The sequence below is a fragment of the Alexandromys fortis genome, unplaced genomic scaffold (assembly GCF_014885135.2).
Source record: "Alexandromys fortis isolate MF-2015 unplaced genomic scaffold, M_Fortis_MF-2015_v1.1 scaffold_63, whole genome shotgun sequence".
Lineage (NCBI taxonomy): Eukaryota > Metazoa > Chordata > Mammalia > Rodentia > Cricetidae > Alexandromys > Alexandromys fortis.
In genome coordinates, this window is record NW_026067953.1 from 6,664,583 (window position 1) to 6,682,761 (window position 18,179).

At 48.9% G+C, this 18,179-nt stretch overlaps 1 protein-coding gene across 3 annotated transcripts in view; it reads right to left on the reverse strand.

Annotated features, from left to right (window-relative positions):
- The window catches only part of Ccdc88c (coiled-coil domain containing 88C), a 124,160-nt gene that overhangs the window by 13,675 nt on the left and 92,306 nt on the right, over positions 1-18,179 (reverse strand). For all 3 annotated transcript variants that reach the window (XM_050151438.1, XM_050151439.1, XM_050151440.1), the window contains 7 exons: positions 17,740-17,883; positions 15,596-15,782; positions 13,526-13,671; positions 10,731-10,820; positions 9,282-9,520; positions 3,912-4,100; positions 2,342-2,410 (listed from right to left, as the gene is read on the reverse strand). In XM_050151438.1, the coding sequence (XP_050007395.1) occupies positions 2,342-2,410; positions 3,912-4,100; positions 9,282-9,520; positions 10,731-10,820; positions 13,526-13,671; positions 15,596-15,782; positions 17,740-17,883 (1,064 nt within the window). The remainder of the gene's footprint in view (positions 1-2,341; positions 2,411-3,911; positions 4,101-9,281; positions 9,521-10,730; positions 10,821-13,525; positions 13,672-15,595; positions 15,783-17,739; positions 17,884-18,179) is intronic.

Here is an 18,179-nt window from a genome sequence, read left to right on the forward strand (position 1 = left end):
AATTCCACCAGGGAACTCCTACAACTGTTAAACACCTTCAGTAATGTAGCAGGATACAAGAGCTCTCCTATACACAGATGATAAACAGGCTGTTAAAAAAAAATTCAGAGAAATAACACCCTTTGCAATAGCCACAAATAGCATAAAATACCTTGGGGTAACTCTAACCAAAAAACTGGAAGACCTGTATGACAAGAACTTAAAATCTTCAAAGAAAGAAATCCAAAAAGACATCAGAAAATGGAAAGATCTCTCATGCTCTTAGACAGGTAGGATAGTGAAAATAGCAATCTTACCAAAATCTGTATTGCAATCTACAGATTCAATGCAATACCCATAAAAAATCACAGCAAAATTCTTCACAAACCTCGAAAGAACAATACTCAACTTCAAATGGAAAATCAAAAAACCCAAAATAGTCAAATCAATCCTGTACAATAAAGGAACTTCTGGAGGCATCACAATCCTTGACTTAAAGGACTTAAAGGATGTACTATAGAGCTACATTAATAAAAACAGCCTGATATTGACATAAAAACAGACACATGGATCAATGGAACGGAATTGAAGACCTGGATATCAACCCACACACCTATGAATACCTGATTTTGGACAAAGAAGCCAAAATTGTAAAAGAGAAAAAAGAAAGCATCTTCAACAAATGGTGCTGGCATAACTGAATATCAACATTTAGAAGAATGCAAATAGATCCATACCTATCAAAACTCAAGTCCAAATGGATCAAAGATCTCAACATAAAAGCAACTACATTGAACCTCATAGAAGAGAAAATGGGAAGTAGCCTTGAACGCATGTGCACAGGAGACCACTTCCTAACTGTAACTCCAGCAGCACAGACACTAAGAGAAACAATTAATAAATGGGACCTCCTGAAACTGAGAAGCTTCTGTAAAGCTAGGACACGGTCAACAAGACAAAACAACAGCCTACAGAATGGGAAAAGATCTTCACTAACCCAATATGTGACAGAGGGCTGATCTCCAAAATATATAAAGAACTCAAGAAACTAGACATTAAAAGAATAAATAATCCAATTTAAAAAAATGGGGGCCGGGCGGTGGTGGTGCACGCCTTTAATCCCAGCACTCGGGAGGCAGAGGCAGGCGGATCTCTGTGAGTTCGAGACCAGCCTGGTCTACAGAGCTAGTTCCAGGACAGGCCCCAAAGCCACAGAGAAACCCTGTCTTGAAAAAAAAAAACAAAAAAAAGGGGGGGGGATACTCTCAACAGAAGAATCTCAAATGGCAAAAGATCCTTAAGGAAATGTTTAACATCCTTAGCTATCAGGGAAATGCAAATCAAAACAACTCTGAGATACCAGCTTACACCTGTCAGAATGGCTAAGATCAAAAACACTACTGATAGCTTATGCCGGAGAGGATGTGGAGTAAGGGAGAACCTAGACAACAAAGAAGACCCTAAGAGAGACATACATGGATCCACTTTGGAAGGAGAAAAAGACAAGATCTCCTGAATAATTATGAATAATTATGCTTCTAATTAGAAGCATGTGGGATAGGGTGGAAGGTGGAAGGGTTGTGAGTTGTAGGCTGATTGTTCTTTGCTTTATGTCTAAAATCCAATTATGAGTGAGTACATATTATATTTGTCTTTCTGGGTCTGAGTTACCTCACTCAGTATGGTTTTGTCTAGTTCCGTTCATTTGCCTGCAAATTTCAAGATGTCATTGTTTTTTACTGCTGAGTAGTACTCCACTGTATAAATGTACCACTTTTTCCTTATCCCTTCTTCAATTGAAGGGCATGTTCTACTTATTACGAATAATGCTACTATGAACATGGTTGAGCAGATGTCCTTATGGTATGATCGAACACCATTTGGGTATATGCCCAAGAGTGGTATTGCTGGGTTTTGAGATAGATTGATTCCTAATTTTCTGAGAAATCGCCGTAATGATTTCCAAAGCAGCACCCTCCAGGTGTGCCAGGGAATCCTAGTGACCAAAGTAGGGAAGGGAAGATGTTTTAGGAAGCCCTGCGGTTTGCCCTTGCTCGGAGCCCACGTGCCCGTGGTAACACCGAGTTGTATGAAATCTCAGTTTTCAGAACCCAGGGCTTCTGGGGGGGGGGGGGGGGCAGTAAATTCCCTACCTGGAGAGGCTGCCAAGTAGAACTGTGTGGAAAGTTTCTGGCAGGGCGGAGAGGCAGGCTCAGAGACGCCCCAGTCCCTGCATCTCCACGTCCACCAGAACAATTCCACCCTCACCTCTCTTGTGTGTTAATATCCATGACGCCTGTGCCACTTGGCTCAAACTCAGTGTGACCAACAAAAACCCACCTAAACCACACCAGCTACTCACCTGGCTGCCGGTGGTAGGGCCCCTCAGGCTCCATGGAAGGCTCACAGAGATTGTCTTCTGAATTACAACCTAAGGAGAGAATAAGGATAATGTGTTGGGGTTTCTAGAATGCCTACAACCCACAAGGAAAACCCTGGGGTCCCAGGCTACATGGCCAACTCAGGCCTTTGTTCAGCCCCTCAATCAAGCAAGCAAGAGAAGGCCCAAGGGGTGAGGGAGGGGTGTGGATGGTGCCCCCACTCATCTGTCTACCTGAGAAGAGAAGATGGGCTAACGCACTGGGCTGACCCCATCCAACTCAAGTCACACTGTGCTGTGCATGAAGGGCAGGTGAGCTCTGGCCAAGAGTCCAGTGTCCCGGGAACTTTCCAACCCCCAAAGCTGGCAGCACCAAAGGCAGAGGGCGTGTGATCATCTTTAAGGGCCACAATGACATCAAGTGGGGGGAGGAAGGAAAGAAAAAGAGCAGACAACTGGGACCCACCATCTAAGGGGGGAGGGTGAGCAAGCCTAGAGCCCTTAGCCCCTAACAAGATATTAGTCAGCAAGAGGCCTCTCCAAGATTGCCTGTTTCTATCTGAACACTAAATGTGGGGTCATCTCTGAAAAGATCTCCATACTGAAATCAGTTACCTACCCGCTGGCAACAAGTATCCAGACTGTGAACTCAGGGACCCCATGAGTGTTGCTTGTGGTTTATAGCACCAAGGCTGTGCATGCTTCCTTCCAAGGCTGAGTGTCTAGGTGTAGCCCCGGAGAGGCCATCATATTCAGCTGTTTCTTTTTTCCTTTATTTTATTTTCATCTTCCTTCAATCATATGGAGGTCAGTTCCCTTCTGTTTGCGTATCCTAGACTTTCAAACGCCTCTCTTTGGCCATCACTTCTTTCATAGCATCCTGTTCTTGTTTCGCGGCCATAGTAACTTTTCTGACCACCATCAGGCAATTTAACACTTCCATCTCAATGCTTCCAAACACCCCAGTTTAGGCCAGTGACTTCTGCATTGGCTTTGCCTCTGTTAGGGACTGCAGGCTCTTGTGTGCCTACAGAATCCTTGAGCCTCTGTGGGCTTTATGTGACAGCTGACCAAGCCATGTGGCTGGGAGTCAGCTAGTGAGACTCAAAGACTACTGATTTTGCACCTGAGGTGTGTACAGCCACTGGAGTGCAAGGATATAGCTATCTGCAAACCCTTCACTGATGTCATTGTTTTCGGTATGGGACATTTGCCCTCGGTTCTGTCAACAGACTTCCGGGTTAGAGACCCTCTCATTCATCTTTTCTAGAGAAAATATCTTCTGACTCCAGGGAGCTGCCTGGTATCAGCCCAGCCCTGGTGACTCCAATGCCTGAATGCTCTTGCTGATGGGTCCTGAGGCTTTTCTCGTGGTACTTAGGCCTACTGATGGTTGAATTATTTATCCAAACTCACTTGGCTGGTAAGTAGAGACAAGGCTTGCACCAACTTGTGACTTAGAAGTCTTCATCAGCTTTTCCCCTCTGAGAATATCTCTGGTCTTAAGAAGGCCCCAGGCCCAGAGCTCATCATCTAGAGAGGTCATACTCACCTTTGGTGCGGCCTGGGTGCTTGGGGACTGAGGTGGAGCTGGAAGGGGCTGCCGTGATGGCTGAGGTTGAAAAAGTCCGGGAGCCAGGCTCTGAGGGCCAGGACTTCACAGCTGGGTCTATGGAGGCATCTGTGCGATCAACACTGCCTCCTCGTGGGGACCCTCGCTTTGGTTTTAGATCCCCGGAGCCTGGGGCAGAAGACATTGAGAAATGAGGTTGTGAGCCCGAGTCGAGGCTGGGCAAGCACACGGAGGCCCAAAGCAGGTGCAGCAGGGCACAGAGACTACAGAGACACAAGCTGGGTGGCCCCCCAGCTAGGACTGAGAGTAGGAGGCTACCAAAGGCTAGCTCAGACTCCAGTGTGGGCCACATGGTTATCACTGGGGGACTGGCGGGGAAGAAGGACACAAGCGGAGAAATAAAATGTTGGGGATGATCCAAAAGTCAACTATGGGGGACGCTTTCTGTGATCCTCTACAAATCCTGTCTCAACAGCCCGAACAAGTACCTGTAGCTGTCTCCAACCCTGCCACTGAGGTGCTAAGGGCCCTGCCAACTGGGTTCTTTGGGGTGTCAATAGGAAGTTCACTGACAAGCTCACCACAGTTTGTTCTCAGAAACAAAACAAAAATAAAACAAAAACCCAAAAAGCTTTAATCTCTGCAAGGTGGTTTTCACCTTGTATCTTAGGATTTTATGCAGTGCTAAATTTTCTGCTACAACCTCGTTTCTCATTGTCTTCTGCCCCAGGCCCCGGGGATATACCTGCTGAAATTAAGCAATATTGCTGAAAAGCACTACCTCCAAAAACAAACAAACCAACACCCCCCCCCCCACCCCAAAACACCTAACCAAAAGAAGTGAGTGTGGGATCTGCAGATAGAAAATATAAATGAACAGGGAGGGCTGAGGGCACAATGAGATGGCATCATATGGAAGACCCAGGGTTCGAGCCCAGCATCTCAAAAGAAAATAACCCCAAATAAACAAAAGAAAACACAGGAGCATTCCCAGCAGCTGGCTAGGCTGAGGTGGAGGTTGCTCTCGCATAAACTGGCTCCTTGGCCCTTCCACTCCAGAGTTCTCCGTGTGGTCTCAAGGCTCAGATCTTAGGATCTGAACCGAGGAGGAGATTAGATTTTGGATGCTAACCCTGATGAGAAGCAAGACTCGAGTCTGGTAGAACGGATAGTGACGAGGCCTTCCTGTGGGTTATGAAAATGAAGTTCCAGAGGGGAGGTGGAGATGGGCAGACAGCACGAGCACCAGACAGACAAGCACAATTCCAGCAGCATGCGAGGAAGACAGACTCTGGGGTGAGGCGCTATGATGGCTGGGTGTTCTTAAAGACAGGGTCACAAGCTGAAGTCAGCGGCAATGGTAGCCAACCTTAACGCTGTCATAGCTGCAGGTTTATATGGTCACCTGGTTTCTACGGTGACACTTTTTTTCCATCTGCAGCACAGCACTGACAATACCCTTTCCTTTTCAAGGTAAGCTGAAGTGCAAGCACTGAGTCACTTTAAGGGAGAACATGTAATAACCATACAGGAGACAGGGCCACGGCCCAAATCACAGAGCTGTGGTGTGAGGCAGACAATGACGGTGCTGCTGACCTCTCTGGCTGTAACTTAAGTCCTGATATATGTTCTGTCCACTATGGCTTTAATGTCACCATCCGCGATGTCAAAGAATCACAACACAGCCATAAAACTCCACTCTGGCTGAGCGGAATCAGTTCAATGATTCAAAACGCTAGAGAAGAGCGGGGCCATCCTTCAAAACACAGACTGTGTTCTGACCAAGAGAGGGGAGCAAAGTTGAGCTGCTTAAGAGTAAATCTTTAGAAAGGCAGCTCACGGGCTGGCGGGACTTCAGGAAGCGCAGCAACAACTAACCACGCCTGCTTTGCACACGCACAACAGAAGCTTGCAGACGCGGGAGGGGGAGGAACACGAGGCCTCTTCACTTACTTAGCACGGGTCTCCTGGCCCAAGGGCAAGTAAATGCACGTACATCCCGGGGGTCCCCTAAAACTGTGCTGTGCTGAAGAATGGTCCAGGGAGCACGAGAACTCATCTTCTATTTTGCAATCAGAATCCACGATGGCTACTTTGTAACTGGGGTGAGGAACAGGGGTTCCACTAGGGACTAACTTCCTTTGGTTGGCAGTTTGAATTTTAGAAACGAAGGAGGGATACATGATGCAGACACATGGTAAAGGAGGGGGTCAGAAGTCCCCAATGTCTGAGAAAGAGACAGACTCGCTGGGAGAGGACGGGATGTCAGAGGAAGACCAGAACCGCAGGCGTTTAGAGAGAGCTGGGTGGGCCGACGGAGACTTGTCTTTATCCTTGCTTTTGCTTCTCAAAAAGGGACTCTTTTTGCGCTGGGATGCTAAATTGTTATCATTGTGATAACCCAGAAGAGGAAAAACAAAAAAACAAACAAATGAAATGAACAATAAACACAATGAATCTAGGCTAGCAAAAAGTACTTAGGAAAGTGGAGTCCTGTCCAGCCAGTACCCAATACCTGGGGCCAGAACCGTTTATGCTCTGACTCAATTTAATTTAGCGGCACACCGGTGCCAACCATTATTCCTGAGGTGCATCAGGAGAACGATACGCTGCCCCAGGAGCCGCCGGTTCAGATGACTTTTCAATTTCAGTGTGTTAAATTATTAAATACGAATGCTTATTAACATGGAAGCCAGCTCTCTGACTCATTCATTTTAATGACAGGTTCCCTGGCAACTCATTGGACACACCTAATGACATGCTGGCCCACTGTCAGGGTACAGTCTGCCTGAAGCACTCACAAAAGGCTGTAATTCTAGAACCTCCCCCTTTGGCAACATGAGTTTAGAAGCACTCAAATATTTTTTTCATCCCCCTCCACCCGAGACCAGGGGGAATGATTTCCTTTCAGATCCCCCACGTCCTCCTCTCCTTGAAGTGGAGCTCCTGACCATACCTGCCAGGGTATTCACTGTTCCAACAGATGTCTGGTTTAGGATTAAAGTGGAGATCAGACTTTCTACTATTTCTTTTGGCACAGCACCACCCAGTGGTCAAATCCCACAGTACAGACTAAGGGTTCCAGGTTAGTGACCACAGCTGAGGGAGGCACCAAACAGAAGTCCACAGCTGTGGACTCCAGACAGTGCCCACTCAGGAGTCTGAGGCTGAGACACCGGGCTTGGATCTCTATTACTATATCGGCTTTGCCTCCTCAGTGCTACCTTTGTGAGACCATCTTCTAGAAAATAAATAAATATCATAAAAAATGGACAGTAATAATGCCCACCTTGTGGGTTAGGAATCAGAGGAGATAGAGACCTTGCAAAATGGCTCAAAGGGTACTCAGCTCAGCTCCCAGTGGCAGTTTGGACCAGGCAGGCACTTTCTCTGAAAGTCTGCTTGCTTGCTTGCTTGCCTTCTGGATTTTTGGGTTTTTCTTTTTTCTTTTTTCTGAGACAGGGTTTCTCTGTGTAGCCCTGGATGTCCAGGAACTCGCTTTCCAGAACAGGCTAGCTTCAAACTCAGCGGTTCGAACTCAGAGGAGCACCTGCCTCTGCCTCCCAAGTGTGAGGACTAAGGGAATGTGCTACCATGCTAGGGCTTCTGAAAGCTTTCTTAACTTAGTTAAACTGAGCACAACTAACTCATTTATTCAACTTAAACAACAATATAGGCAGAAATGGAAAATGTTCAAAAACTGCCGATATGGAAACTGGAAGACCCTCGCTGGCTATCAGAAATGTTAATGTCTAGAGCTCGTTAAGAGCTGAGACGTGGGGGCTCTCACCTGACATCCCAGGACTCAGGAGGCTGAGGCAGGAGGAATGCCATGAGTTCACGGCCTGTCTGGGTTATGTGAGTTTAGACTGAGCTGCAGCATGGGACCCTGTTCGCTGTGACTCACCTTTCACCTACTCCCGTCCTCATAAAGGACAGACGCAGCTGACGGGAGCATGCGCACGCCTCCCAGCTGAAGTGACATGAGCACTTGCAGTGGTGAACATGCCTCAACCCACAAGAGAGGGCACCTGTGACTCCTCCTCATGTGTTCTGTCAGCCCGACAGCCCAGGCTTCCCTGACATACATTCAGAAAGTTCCAGTGTCTTTAATAAAACTTTAAGTTACTTAGAATGAAGGTCTGGCATAAATAACCCAGTACTCCCCCCTCCCACACCCCATTAGTGAAAAGTAAATTTGAACTTCTTGACATGTTTAAGGTAACTTGTATTTCAGATTCGATGTTAGTCATTTTCGATATAACATCGGAAATTTGGACCTAGCTTCAAAACTGTTCAGTCACTACAGACCTAGTGGTGATCGTGATAACAATGTATCATACCGGCCTTGCCAACCTCTTCTTATTGTATGTTGTGTGCACAACTATCTGTATTGTTAAAAAAATAAAAAAGAGCTGGGCATGGTGGTGCACATCTTTAATCCTACTTGGGAGGGAGATGCAGGTGGATCCCTGAGTTCCAGGCCAGCCTGGTCTACAGAATGAGTCTCAGGACAGCCTGGGCTGCACAGGGAAAAAAATTAAATAATTTTTTTTTTAATTTTATGTGTACGAGATCTTACTTGTGTGTGCATTGTGTGTGTGCAGTGTCTGTGGAAACCAGAGAGGGGCATCAGATTCCTGGAGCTGGAATTACAGACAGTTGTGAGCTGCCATGTGGGTGCTGAGAATCAAAGTCATGTCCTCTGCAAGCGAAGCCAGCGCTTGTCTCTGCTGAGCCATCTCTCCAGCCCCAACAATCTAACTCTTAGATGAGGTTTTTACTGCACAGGAGCATGGTAAAACACCTCAGTGGTGAAGCGCTGCCAAGACCAAAGGCATGCACCAGCACACCCACGTGCAGCTCGTCCGGTCTGAGACGCTTAATGAACTACAACACGGACGACTAGTGTTCCTGTCTTACTTCAGAGCTCCTGGCCAATCCCAAACACTAGCCTTCAGGGAAGACACACCCAGTGTCCCAAGACTGCAGTGCTCAGGTCGTATCTGTGTGGAGAATAAACCCAGGTGCTTTTCAAATGATAAAAGACAACCACTCAGGACTTTCTAAAACTTGGCATGTGGAAGGTGTGGTAAATACGTGTGCACAGAAACGAGCTAACCATAACCTTTGACACACCTGCGGGAACTCCAGATGTGTAGCCCATGTAATAAATGGTGCTTTCCATTCTAAAGTAACAACCCAGCCATAGCAGAGACGGGCTTGGTGACATGCCCAGGTAGGAGACACGCATACTGCCACGTTCACGGAGACACGGCACACCCGATCAGTGGGTGGAGCTGTCAGAGCTTCTATCATTGCTCTATAACATCTGGCAGAAGCACCTACCTTTCCCCACAGGCCCGTTGTGGGTGTCACGTTCTTCTGTACAGTTTGAACCGGATGTGGGGTTGTCAAGGCTCTCTGTCTGTGATCTGACAGTCTGGGAGGCAGATGGTGAGGCGGGGTCTGAGGGCTCCAGCTGCCAGGAGGAGTTATCTGTGGTGGATTTTAATCGTTCTCTGGAGCCATCTTTCTTTGGTTTGATAAGTTTGACTAGGGCTTTAGCTCCGATCCAGTGGTTCTTCCTAGTGAGAAGAATTTTAGGAGTTACAACCCATGCTCACAAGAGGCAAGCAATGGCACTGGGATGGAGGCGTGGCTCTGTGGCAGGGTTCTTGCCTCGTATCCACAAGGTCCCGAGTTGGATCCCAATAACCTCAAGAAAAGAGGACGGTGTTCATGAACATCGCCAAGATCTTATTTACACCGCTGAGGCCTGGAACTGAGAAGCCTCGCTGTTGGGTGCCGGCTCTGCAGTTAGCAGAGGGTATGCGGCATCAGACCATGCTGGTCTCCTAGAAGACGACACTTAGCTGCACTGTTACTCATCTCTCCTGTGCAAGAACAGGGCTGTGCTGTCTAGCTGCTTTTTGTTTTGTTTTTTTTTTCCCGTGAAAGTCATCTTCAGGCGTAGCTGCTGAAGTCAACCAGTGACGGCTGACTGGCATTCAGGAGGCACACCAGGGGCAGAGATGTCTGGGTTAAAGGGAACCGAGGGCATTCTCGGGTACCTGGAGGAGCGCCCCGCTACACACCTCCGGCTCTTGTTCACCTGTCACTCCTACTCCTCGCTGCAGCCTCAGTTTCCCCCCACCACATACAAGATGGAGACTGGGCGTCTCAATGAAGCTCCCGTGAAGGACTGGTGGTGATTTCAACTCCACAGCCTAGCCCAGGCAGTCTAAAGGGACTGCTCTCAAGGCTTCAGGCCAGCGACCAGGGAGAATACTACAGGGGGAGATGATGGGTAATCTACAGGCACTGAGCTAGCCCCATAACCCGGGGCACTGCTCATGGGGGTAGATTCACTGTCCATGCTTATAAAGTCATCCCTTGTAGACAGTGTGTCTATACAGGGAATAAGGCCATTGTATATACCACATGTGATAACTGTGAGGCCCAGGCAGGGGTTGTGCTCACGATCCCTTTCCTTCCCGGGACCCTGGCTGTACTGCTGACATCATGTTAAACTCTGACAAGCCAACCACGTCATTCAACTTTAATGACTGACTCACAACTTTCTGACTCGGATCAAGGTTCACCCCGGTATCTTCATCAGGGCTGGCTGGCATTTGCCACCCCCTCACAGGACCAGCTGGGATATACAGGGCAGGGCTGAGAGCTCTTACTTCTTTGCCATAGGTCAGTGGTTCTCCACCTGTGGTCGTGATCCCTTTGGACCACATATCAGATATTTACATTAAGGTACTGTGCACCGACCGAAGATCTACTCACTTCTTTGGAGCAGGGTCATAAAACTTGTACTGATCCATAATTTTTTCTTCCAGTTTCTCCTTGTGTCTCCGTAAAGCATTTAATTTGTCTCTGTGAACAGAGGGACGGGAAACTGATCAATCCAGTTTAAATAAACAAGTTAAAGTACTCAACATCCCAATCTAGATCAGAAATCAGAGTCTGGGTTCGGACCTGAGGGGGTTCAATCCTACACTGCTCACCAAACTGGGAATTTATGGTCAGCAGTACCAGCTATGCATCCAGCCGGCCTTGTTGGCCTACCCCTTTAATCCCAGGACTTGGGAGGCAAAGGTGGGTGGATCTCTTTGAGTTCGAGGCCAGCCAGGTCTACACAGTGAGCTCCAGTCTAGCCAAAGCTACAAAGTGAGTTCCTATCTCAAAAAAAATCAAAACAAAAACCCAGCTATTCACCTCTTGGAACACCTGTGATCAGCTAAGTGGGCTTAAGAAAGCAAATCTCTGACCACCTGGGAACTCACGCTCAGAACTCCCACAATTTCCCAGCCAGGCCAAACTGTGCAGGACTCGGTACCACTGGCCTGAGGCAGACACTCTAAGGCAGCAATGTCACCAGGCATGTTAGCACTTGAACACTGAGACTGAATGCCAGTGTAGCAAAGGCACCTTGGGGCCTGATAACAGCTTGTGAGGCTCACTGCTTTCAGAGGACAAGCAAGAAGGCAACAGGCTGAAGGCCACAGACTGGGGCCCGTGGCAAGCCTAAGCACGCTCTGGGCAGCCAGCCCCGGCAAGCAGCCATGCGGGAAGAAAGCATCTGGGTATGGTGACCCCTTGAAAAGCCAGAGGCTCAGAGGCCGAAGCAAATCTCTGCTTCTAAATGGCAAAAACTGGCTTACGCCGGTTTCAACATCACAGTAGCGACTGGCAGTCCCAGTGCCTCTGCTTCCTGTCTGCCATGCTTGCCGAACTCTGCGGGCCTTCTGTGTGGTCAGCTGGCTCCAAGCCCCCAGCTTCCTCATGGGAAAGTGAGGCCCTAGGCAGTAACTGCTCAGGTTACTTCATTGCTGAAGCAGGGAAGATAACATCTATGCGGAACACTTTCCCAAGAGCCCCATGAAGGCTGCACTCTGGGAAAAGGTAATGAGGTGCACGCTGCTTGGAACAAGCTGAGACGGTGTGCCGATCCACTGGCCTGACACAGACACTCTCTAATACAGAAAACATTACCAATAATCTCCCTAGGACCTGTCTTCTACGCTGTTTCGTTAGCATCTGCCCAACCTCGGCTAGTGACTCTACCACATGGATTACAGAGGGTAAACTTCAAGCAACTGCCACTTAGATCCCAAATTACAGTGTGGGCTGGCACATGAACCATCCCGAAGGAGGTGGCAAGCAGATGCATCAGGCAAAGAGGAGGCAGCAGAGTTACATCAGAGAGAACTGGGAAAACACCAGGGGTTCAGTGACCACACCTCTCCATAAACACACCACTTCCTGCATTTGTTTTGAGACAGGGTCTCTCCACGTAGCCTCGGCTCTCTTGGAATGTGGTATGTAGACCAGGCTGGTCTCAAACTTACCAGAAAAAAACCACCTGCCTTTACCTCCTGAGTGCTGGGATTGAAGCCACGCACCACCATGGCCCACTCTTCTTGTCTCAAGCACATTGAGCCCAGCAGCACAGGGCTTGCCCAAGATGCTGGTCATTGGGAAGGACAGGCAGGATATACACAAGCATGGGACACTCGGATTATCCAACTGTGGGTTTCTAGCATCACCGTTCTTCCTCACATTCACCACGCATCCCTTCAGATGTCCCAGTAGAGCAATGTCTAGCTGGGCACCCCTCTCACCTACATTCCTGATCACCTGCCACACCCGCCCCTCCCTATCCAACCTGGCGTCTCTCATCTCAGCACCACGTGCCCTTCTGTGCCTCTCTAATCCCCATGGGAGGGGACACAACTCTGTTCGTACCTGTTGCCCCAGGATTCCAGGCTCCCACGGAGGAGGCTGGGGGAAGGGAGGGGTTAAGCAAGGCACGGGACAGACAAACTTACTTGCTACAGTCAGATAAGATAGAAACTGATTCCCAGTTTTTAATCTGAACTCGATCCCTGAGCTACATCTGGTGCTAGCTGCCTGTTTCTACAAATGAACTCAAGTCTAGAAGTAGAGAGAGACACCCCCACCCCCAGTGGCAGATAATGCTACAGAAAAAGAAAATGAAGGCAGAGGATATAGCTCAGTTGGTGGAGTAACTGCTATGGATGCATGTGAGGACCCGAGTTCGATCCTCAGAATCCTTATAAAAAGCCGGACTGAGTGGAGTGCCCTTGTAATCCCAATAGGGAAGAGAAAAGACAGGAGGACCCAGGGGGTTCACTGGCCAGCCAGCCTGGCCTAATCAGGAAGGTACAGGCCAATGAGAGGCCTTATCCCAAATGTCACTCCAGGTGGAACTCTGGCCTACACACACACACACACACACGCACACGCACACGCACACGCACACGCACGCACATATGTACCCCTCCCCACGCATGTGTTTTCACAGAGAGAGGGCACATGGGAGCAGAAAACCTCAACATGCTCAAGTTAACCTCTACCTCTTTCAGAAACCGAGAGCATTCCATAAAATGGTACAGTTCCATCTCCAACCCTAATGGCTAGGGGCTGCTCTCTGTCTCGAAAGCAACAGGTATATTGGGGAGGAGAAGACAGGATGTCAGGGGACTGAGCGAAGACTGTAGGGTGGAGGACAGTGGGGGGGGAGGGGCCCTCATGGACACGCCCACCGCGGCACTCACATGTACTGTTTCTGCTCCTCGTGGTACTGCTCCTTGTTCTCCATGTTCTGCTCCAGCAGCATCTGGTTCTGCTGGCTCAGCAGCTGGATCTGGCTCAGCAGGTGATGGTTCTCCTCCTCTAGGTTCCCCTTGAGACGGGAGAGCAGCTGAAACACAGACCAAGGCTGTGATGCTACGCTGGGAACCCAGCCTCTCGAGGGAAAGGAACACTTGCACAGGGCGTCCATCTTGGTGCTGTCTGCACCTGGGAAGGATCAACGAGTCTGGAGCCTGCATTTCCTATGTGCACACCTGGCCCAGCAGCCAGCTGCAGCTCGCGGCTGTTGGGAGCACAGGTGAGCCTCTCTAATGGAGGTGTGAAGCCAGACACACAAGTGGGTGCTGAAAACTCAATGTGAAAAGGGGGAATACAAGATTACATTATGAAGCCGAGCGGTGGTGGCGCACGCCTTTAATCACAGCACTTGGGAGGCAGAGGCAGGGGGATCTCTGTGAGTTCAAGACCAGCCTGGTCTACAAGAGCTAGTTCCAGGACAGGCTCCAAAACCACAGAGAAACCCTGTCTCGAAAAACAAACAAAAAAAAAAAAGATTACATTATGAAATGATATTTTTGATCTACTGGTTCAATAAAATGTTACTGCAATTAATTTTCTGGGGCCAGGGATGTGGTTCAGTGGTAGAGGGCTGCCTGACATCCCAGCACTAAAAAAAGAAAAATGTATTAATCTTGAAAAGAACTGTTTTGAAGGCGGCTACTACGCAGTGTTAAATCACATGTGTAGTTTCCATGTATTTCAACTGGAAGCTCTGCTGTCAAAGACAGCCTTTTCTGCCAAGCTAGACTAAAGGCCTTCCAAGACATCTAGTGTCTGGTGCCCTAGCAACACAAAAGCAACCTAAGAGTGGCTGTGCCCCCAAAAAACTACACACTCACACATACTGACAAAAATCTCATATAATTTTCCCTAGCCACAAAATATCATTGTTAGTTTGATTTTTTCCTTCAACCATTAAAAATGTCAAGAGCCATTCTTAATCTGAGGGCTGTGTAACTGCAGGTGATAGGGAGACTCTGGCCTGTGCACTGAAGTTCACAGACTTTTGTTTTAGAACAGCACTGTGGTGTAACGGGAAGGCCCAGAAGTATGGGAAGCAGAAGCGTGGGAAGCAGAGAGCAGGCTCCTGTCCGTATGTACCTCACTGAGGATGAAATGAGCTAATGGGTAAGCCACAGTGAAATTCCCAGCATGCCACAGGAGGGAAACCCCGTAAGACCAACTTCACTAATCAAAGGATCAAAGTCTACCTTTTTCTTTTCAATTATTTTTTTACAACTAATATGTATGTAATGAACAGAACTGGAAGGACAATAGAGGTTAGATCATTTTCTTTGCTAGAACACTTCTTTGAGGTCCAAAGAAATGGCTCAGTTCATAAAAGCACTAGCCATGCAAACCAGCAAGCATGTGCATGCACGCACACGCTCACACACAGACACACAAAAGAATCCTCCTGCAATGGCAGTCTCCAGTGGATATGGGTTCCCTGAGCAGTAAGGCCTCCCCAAGAGGGCACTGGGCCAGGGTCTCGCTCTCTCATCCTCCATGGGCAGCTCAGATCTGGCTGGGTGATTGGATTCTAGCGCCTGGGACTTGTCTCCCAGATGTGCCTCAGAAATCAGGAGGGAAATCACTTGCTTTCCTCAGTCTCTCTCTATACAGTGGGGTCTATCTGATATTCTATTTGAAGAAGGTCTTTGCTTCCCACAATGGCCATTTCTGACCCAGCTCTATGCCAGCAGCAGCTGAATCACCCAGGGGAACGAAGCTAGGCAGCCACACTCAACTCCAGGCCATTTTGCTTGAATAGCTGTCTACCGAAATGAAGAGGCAAAGAAGATGGTACTGCCATGTCCTGAAGGGCTGACAGGAGCCACTGCCAACCTCAGGGAGCAAATGTCAGACAAAGTGGCTTCTGAGATGTCCCTACTCCTGGTGGCGGTCGGGTCTCACCTTGGCTCCAAAGACACTTCCAGCCCCTCACAGACCTGCCCAAAGCCACGCCTCACCTCACAGTGGTTGTCCAGCTTGGTCAGTGAGATGTCCATGCTCTGGTGCTGCTCCTTAAGCTCGTCAAAGCGCGCCTGCCAGCGGTTCAGCTCCAGCTGGGAGTTGTTCAGGGATGTTTTCAGCTCCTTGGTGTGGGCATGCAGCTCTTCGTATTCCCCTTTCAGCTGGTGGTGCAGGAAACTGACCCTACGGGGAGGAGAGCCACAGGCAAAGGGGCTGAGAAGCATTCCAAAGACAGAGAGGCCTGCAGCAGCTATGGTTTCTCTATCCGTTCTGACAGTGGCAGGCTGTGCGAGCTGTTAACTCCTGTGTGTAGCATAAGAATTCTGAACAAAACCACTGCTTTTCAGCCGTGTTCTCTGGGGCTCTAGGAGGGCACCTCTGATGCCACGCCAGCCTGTGGGGGGGGGGGGGAGAGGACAACACGCATGCAGGCTAAGATACTGGCCTAAACGGGACATCAAGGTCAGTAGCCTTCTACATTACAGTTTAGGCATTCTGGTGTTAAGTGGAAAAAAGAGCTACGGGGGAAAACATTGGGGAATATTTTTACTCTAAAACACAGCACTCACTCTTCCAAAGGAGAAAGGAAACCAACAGTCCCACTCAGCCAGGACACCTAAGAACCACGTTAACCACCAGCATGAGATGGTAACGCTACAGGTGCAATACTGGTACCTACTTGACAGTAACCAACAGCTCAGCTCTCTAAGTGGACTTAAGAGCCACTCAACAAGAGGGAGATCATGCCTGGTACTGGAAACCTAGCTAAGTAATCAGAGCTAGAGAAATCATGGCTACTGGAGGATAATCTACAACCAGTAACTTACTAAACCAGCATAATCCCTAATAGCAACCTAAAAACAGTTGACCTTAGACCCACAGGTAAGTGTAGTTTCACCCCTCATCAAGGAAACTTCTCTTTGCAACAGAAGCTACGACGGACAACTACAACCAATCAATATGCAGAGACGTGGAGCCCAGTCCCAACTTACATCTACAGACATTCCTACATCTAAGGCTCAGGGAACACTGCAGAAGAGGGGGAAAAGATTCTCAGAGGGGCTAGAGGTGGCCCAGTGGTTAAGAGCACTTGACCGCTCTTCCAGAGGTTCTGAGTTCAATTCTCAGCAACCACAACCATCTATAATAGGATCTGACTGCCTCTTCTTGTTTACCTGAAGGCAGATCACACAAATACGTGAATAAATTTAAAATATTTTTTAAAATAAATTTAAAAAAATAATAAAAAAAAAAAGATTCTTAGAGCAGAGGATCGGGGACTTTACTGTGTGAGACTATCCCCTAGAGTAACATCAGAAACTACACCCAGGCAGTCTCACCAACACGACTGCCCAAACATGAGCTGAACCAGGAGGACACCAAAGAACATGCCACCCAGCATGAGGACCTCAGGAGACCTCAGCCCTACCCAAAGAACTCCAGGCAACTGAGTAGAGCTGGGAGCTGGGGAGGTGGCCCTCCCAGGAAGAGAGCACACCAACTGATTGTCCAGTGCCAAACGTCAGCCCTAAAAACACAGGTACAAGCCTGTGACTCTAGGCAGGCGGGGCTTATCTAACACAGGTGTTTTCTCTGCTAGGCACACGGCTGCCACTCTACACTCAGGACACCGACTGCATTTGAGCACTGTGCCTGGGTCTGTTTAATACAGCAAGATGAGGACTCACGTGGCAATTCGGTCCTGGGAGGACTCTGGTCCACAGTGGGAAAGATGTTAGAAGGGAGCTGGTGAACCTGACAACTGGGATATTTTGTGAACGCTGTATATACCCACAAAAGATCCACGAACAGGGGAGAGATGCTGGTTCCAGATGCGTATTAGTGACTGGGTGAATCTGCTGAATAAGGAGGACCACCATGGCTCCTGTGGGCTGGGCTGACATCTGAAGACGGCTATGCTATCCATACATGACCCTCCCTTCCCTGTACTGGCTGGGCACCAGCATCCATGCCACCCCCACTAGCACAGCCCTCAGCTCCTCGCCTGGCCAGCATCACACAGTCCGTGACAAGGAGTTCACAAGCCTTCCACTAGCAGGTTTTAGTGAGGACTGGTCTGAACAGACTTTTGGGTAGCTGCCATTCCCCCAGGCCCGGGTGGGCAAGCCTGGGTGCTCACCTGTCCAGCTCTACTCGCAGCCTTTGGTTCTCGTTCGTGGCGACGGCGTTGGTCCTCTGTTCCCGCTGCAGAGCTTCCCGCTCGGTGCTCAGTACTTTTTCCAGCTCCTCCAGCTCAGCTTTCTGCTTCTGTAAGTCACCGTGCCTGGTGGAGGAATAGTCATTGGAAACGCGGCCAGGTTTTACCTTCCACAAGCAACTTACACCCCAGGAGATGGGAACAGACCCTCACAGAAAAATGGGGACTCCTCTGAGACCTTCTCTGTGGAGTGAGAGGCCAGACGGCAGGGGAGCAAGAAGAACGCTGCCAGCGTGGGGTCTGTCAGTCTCCCAGGGGCCCAGAGTCCTCTTCCATTCTCTGGTCCCTTGACTTCCCTGTCACAGTCTGTCCCTTCTATAGGTCACCCGAGAGCATAAGGCCCGCACTCTACACCCTTCTAG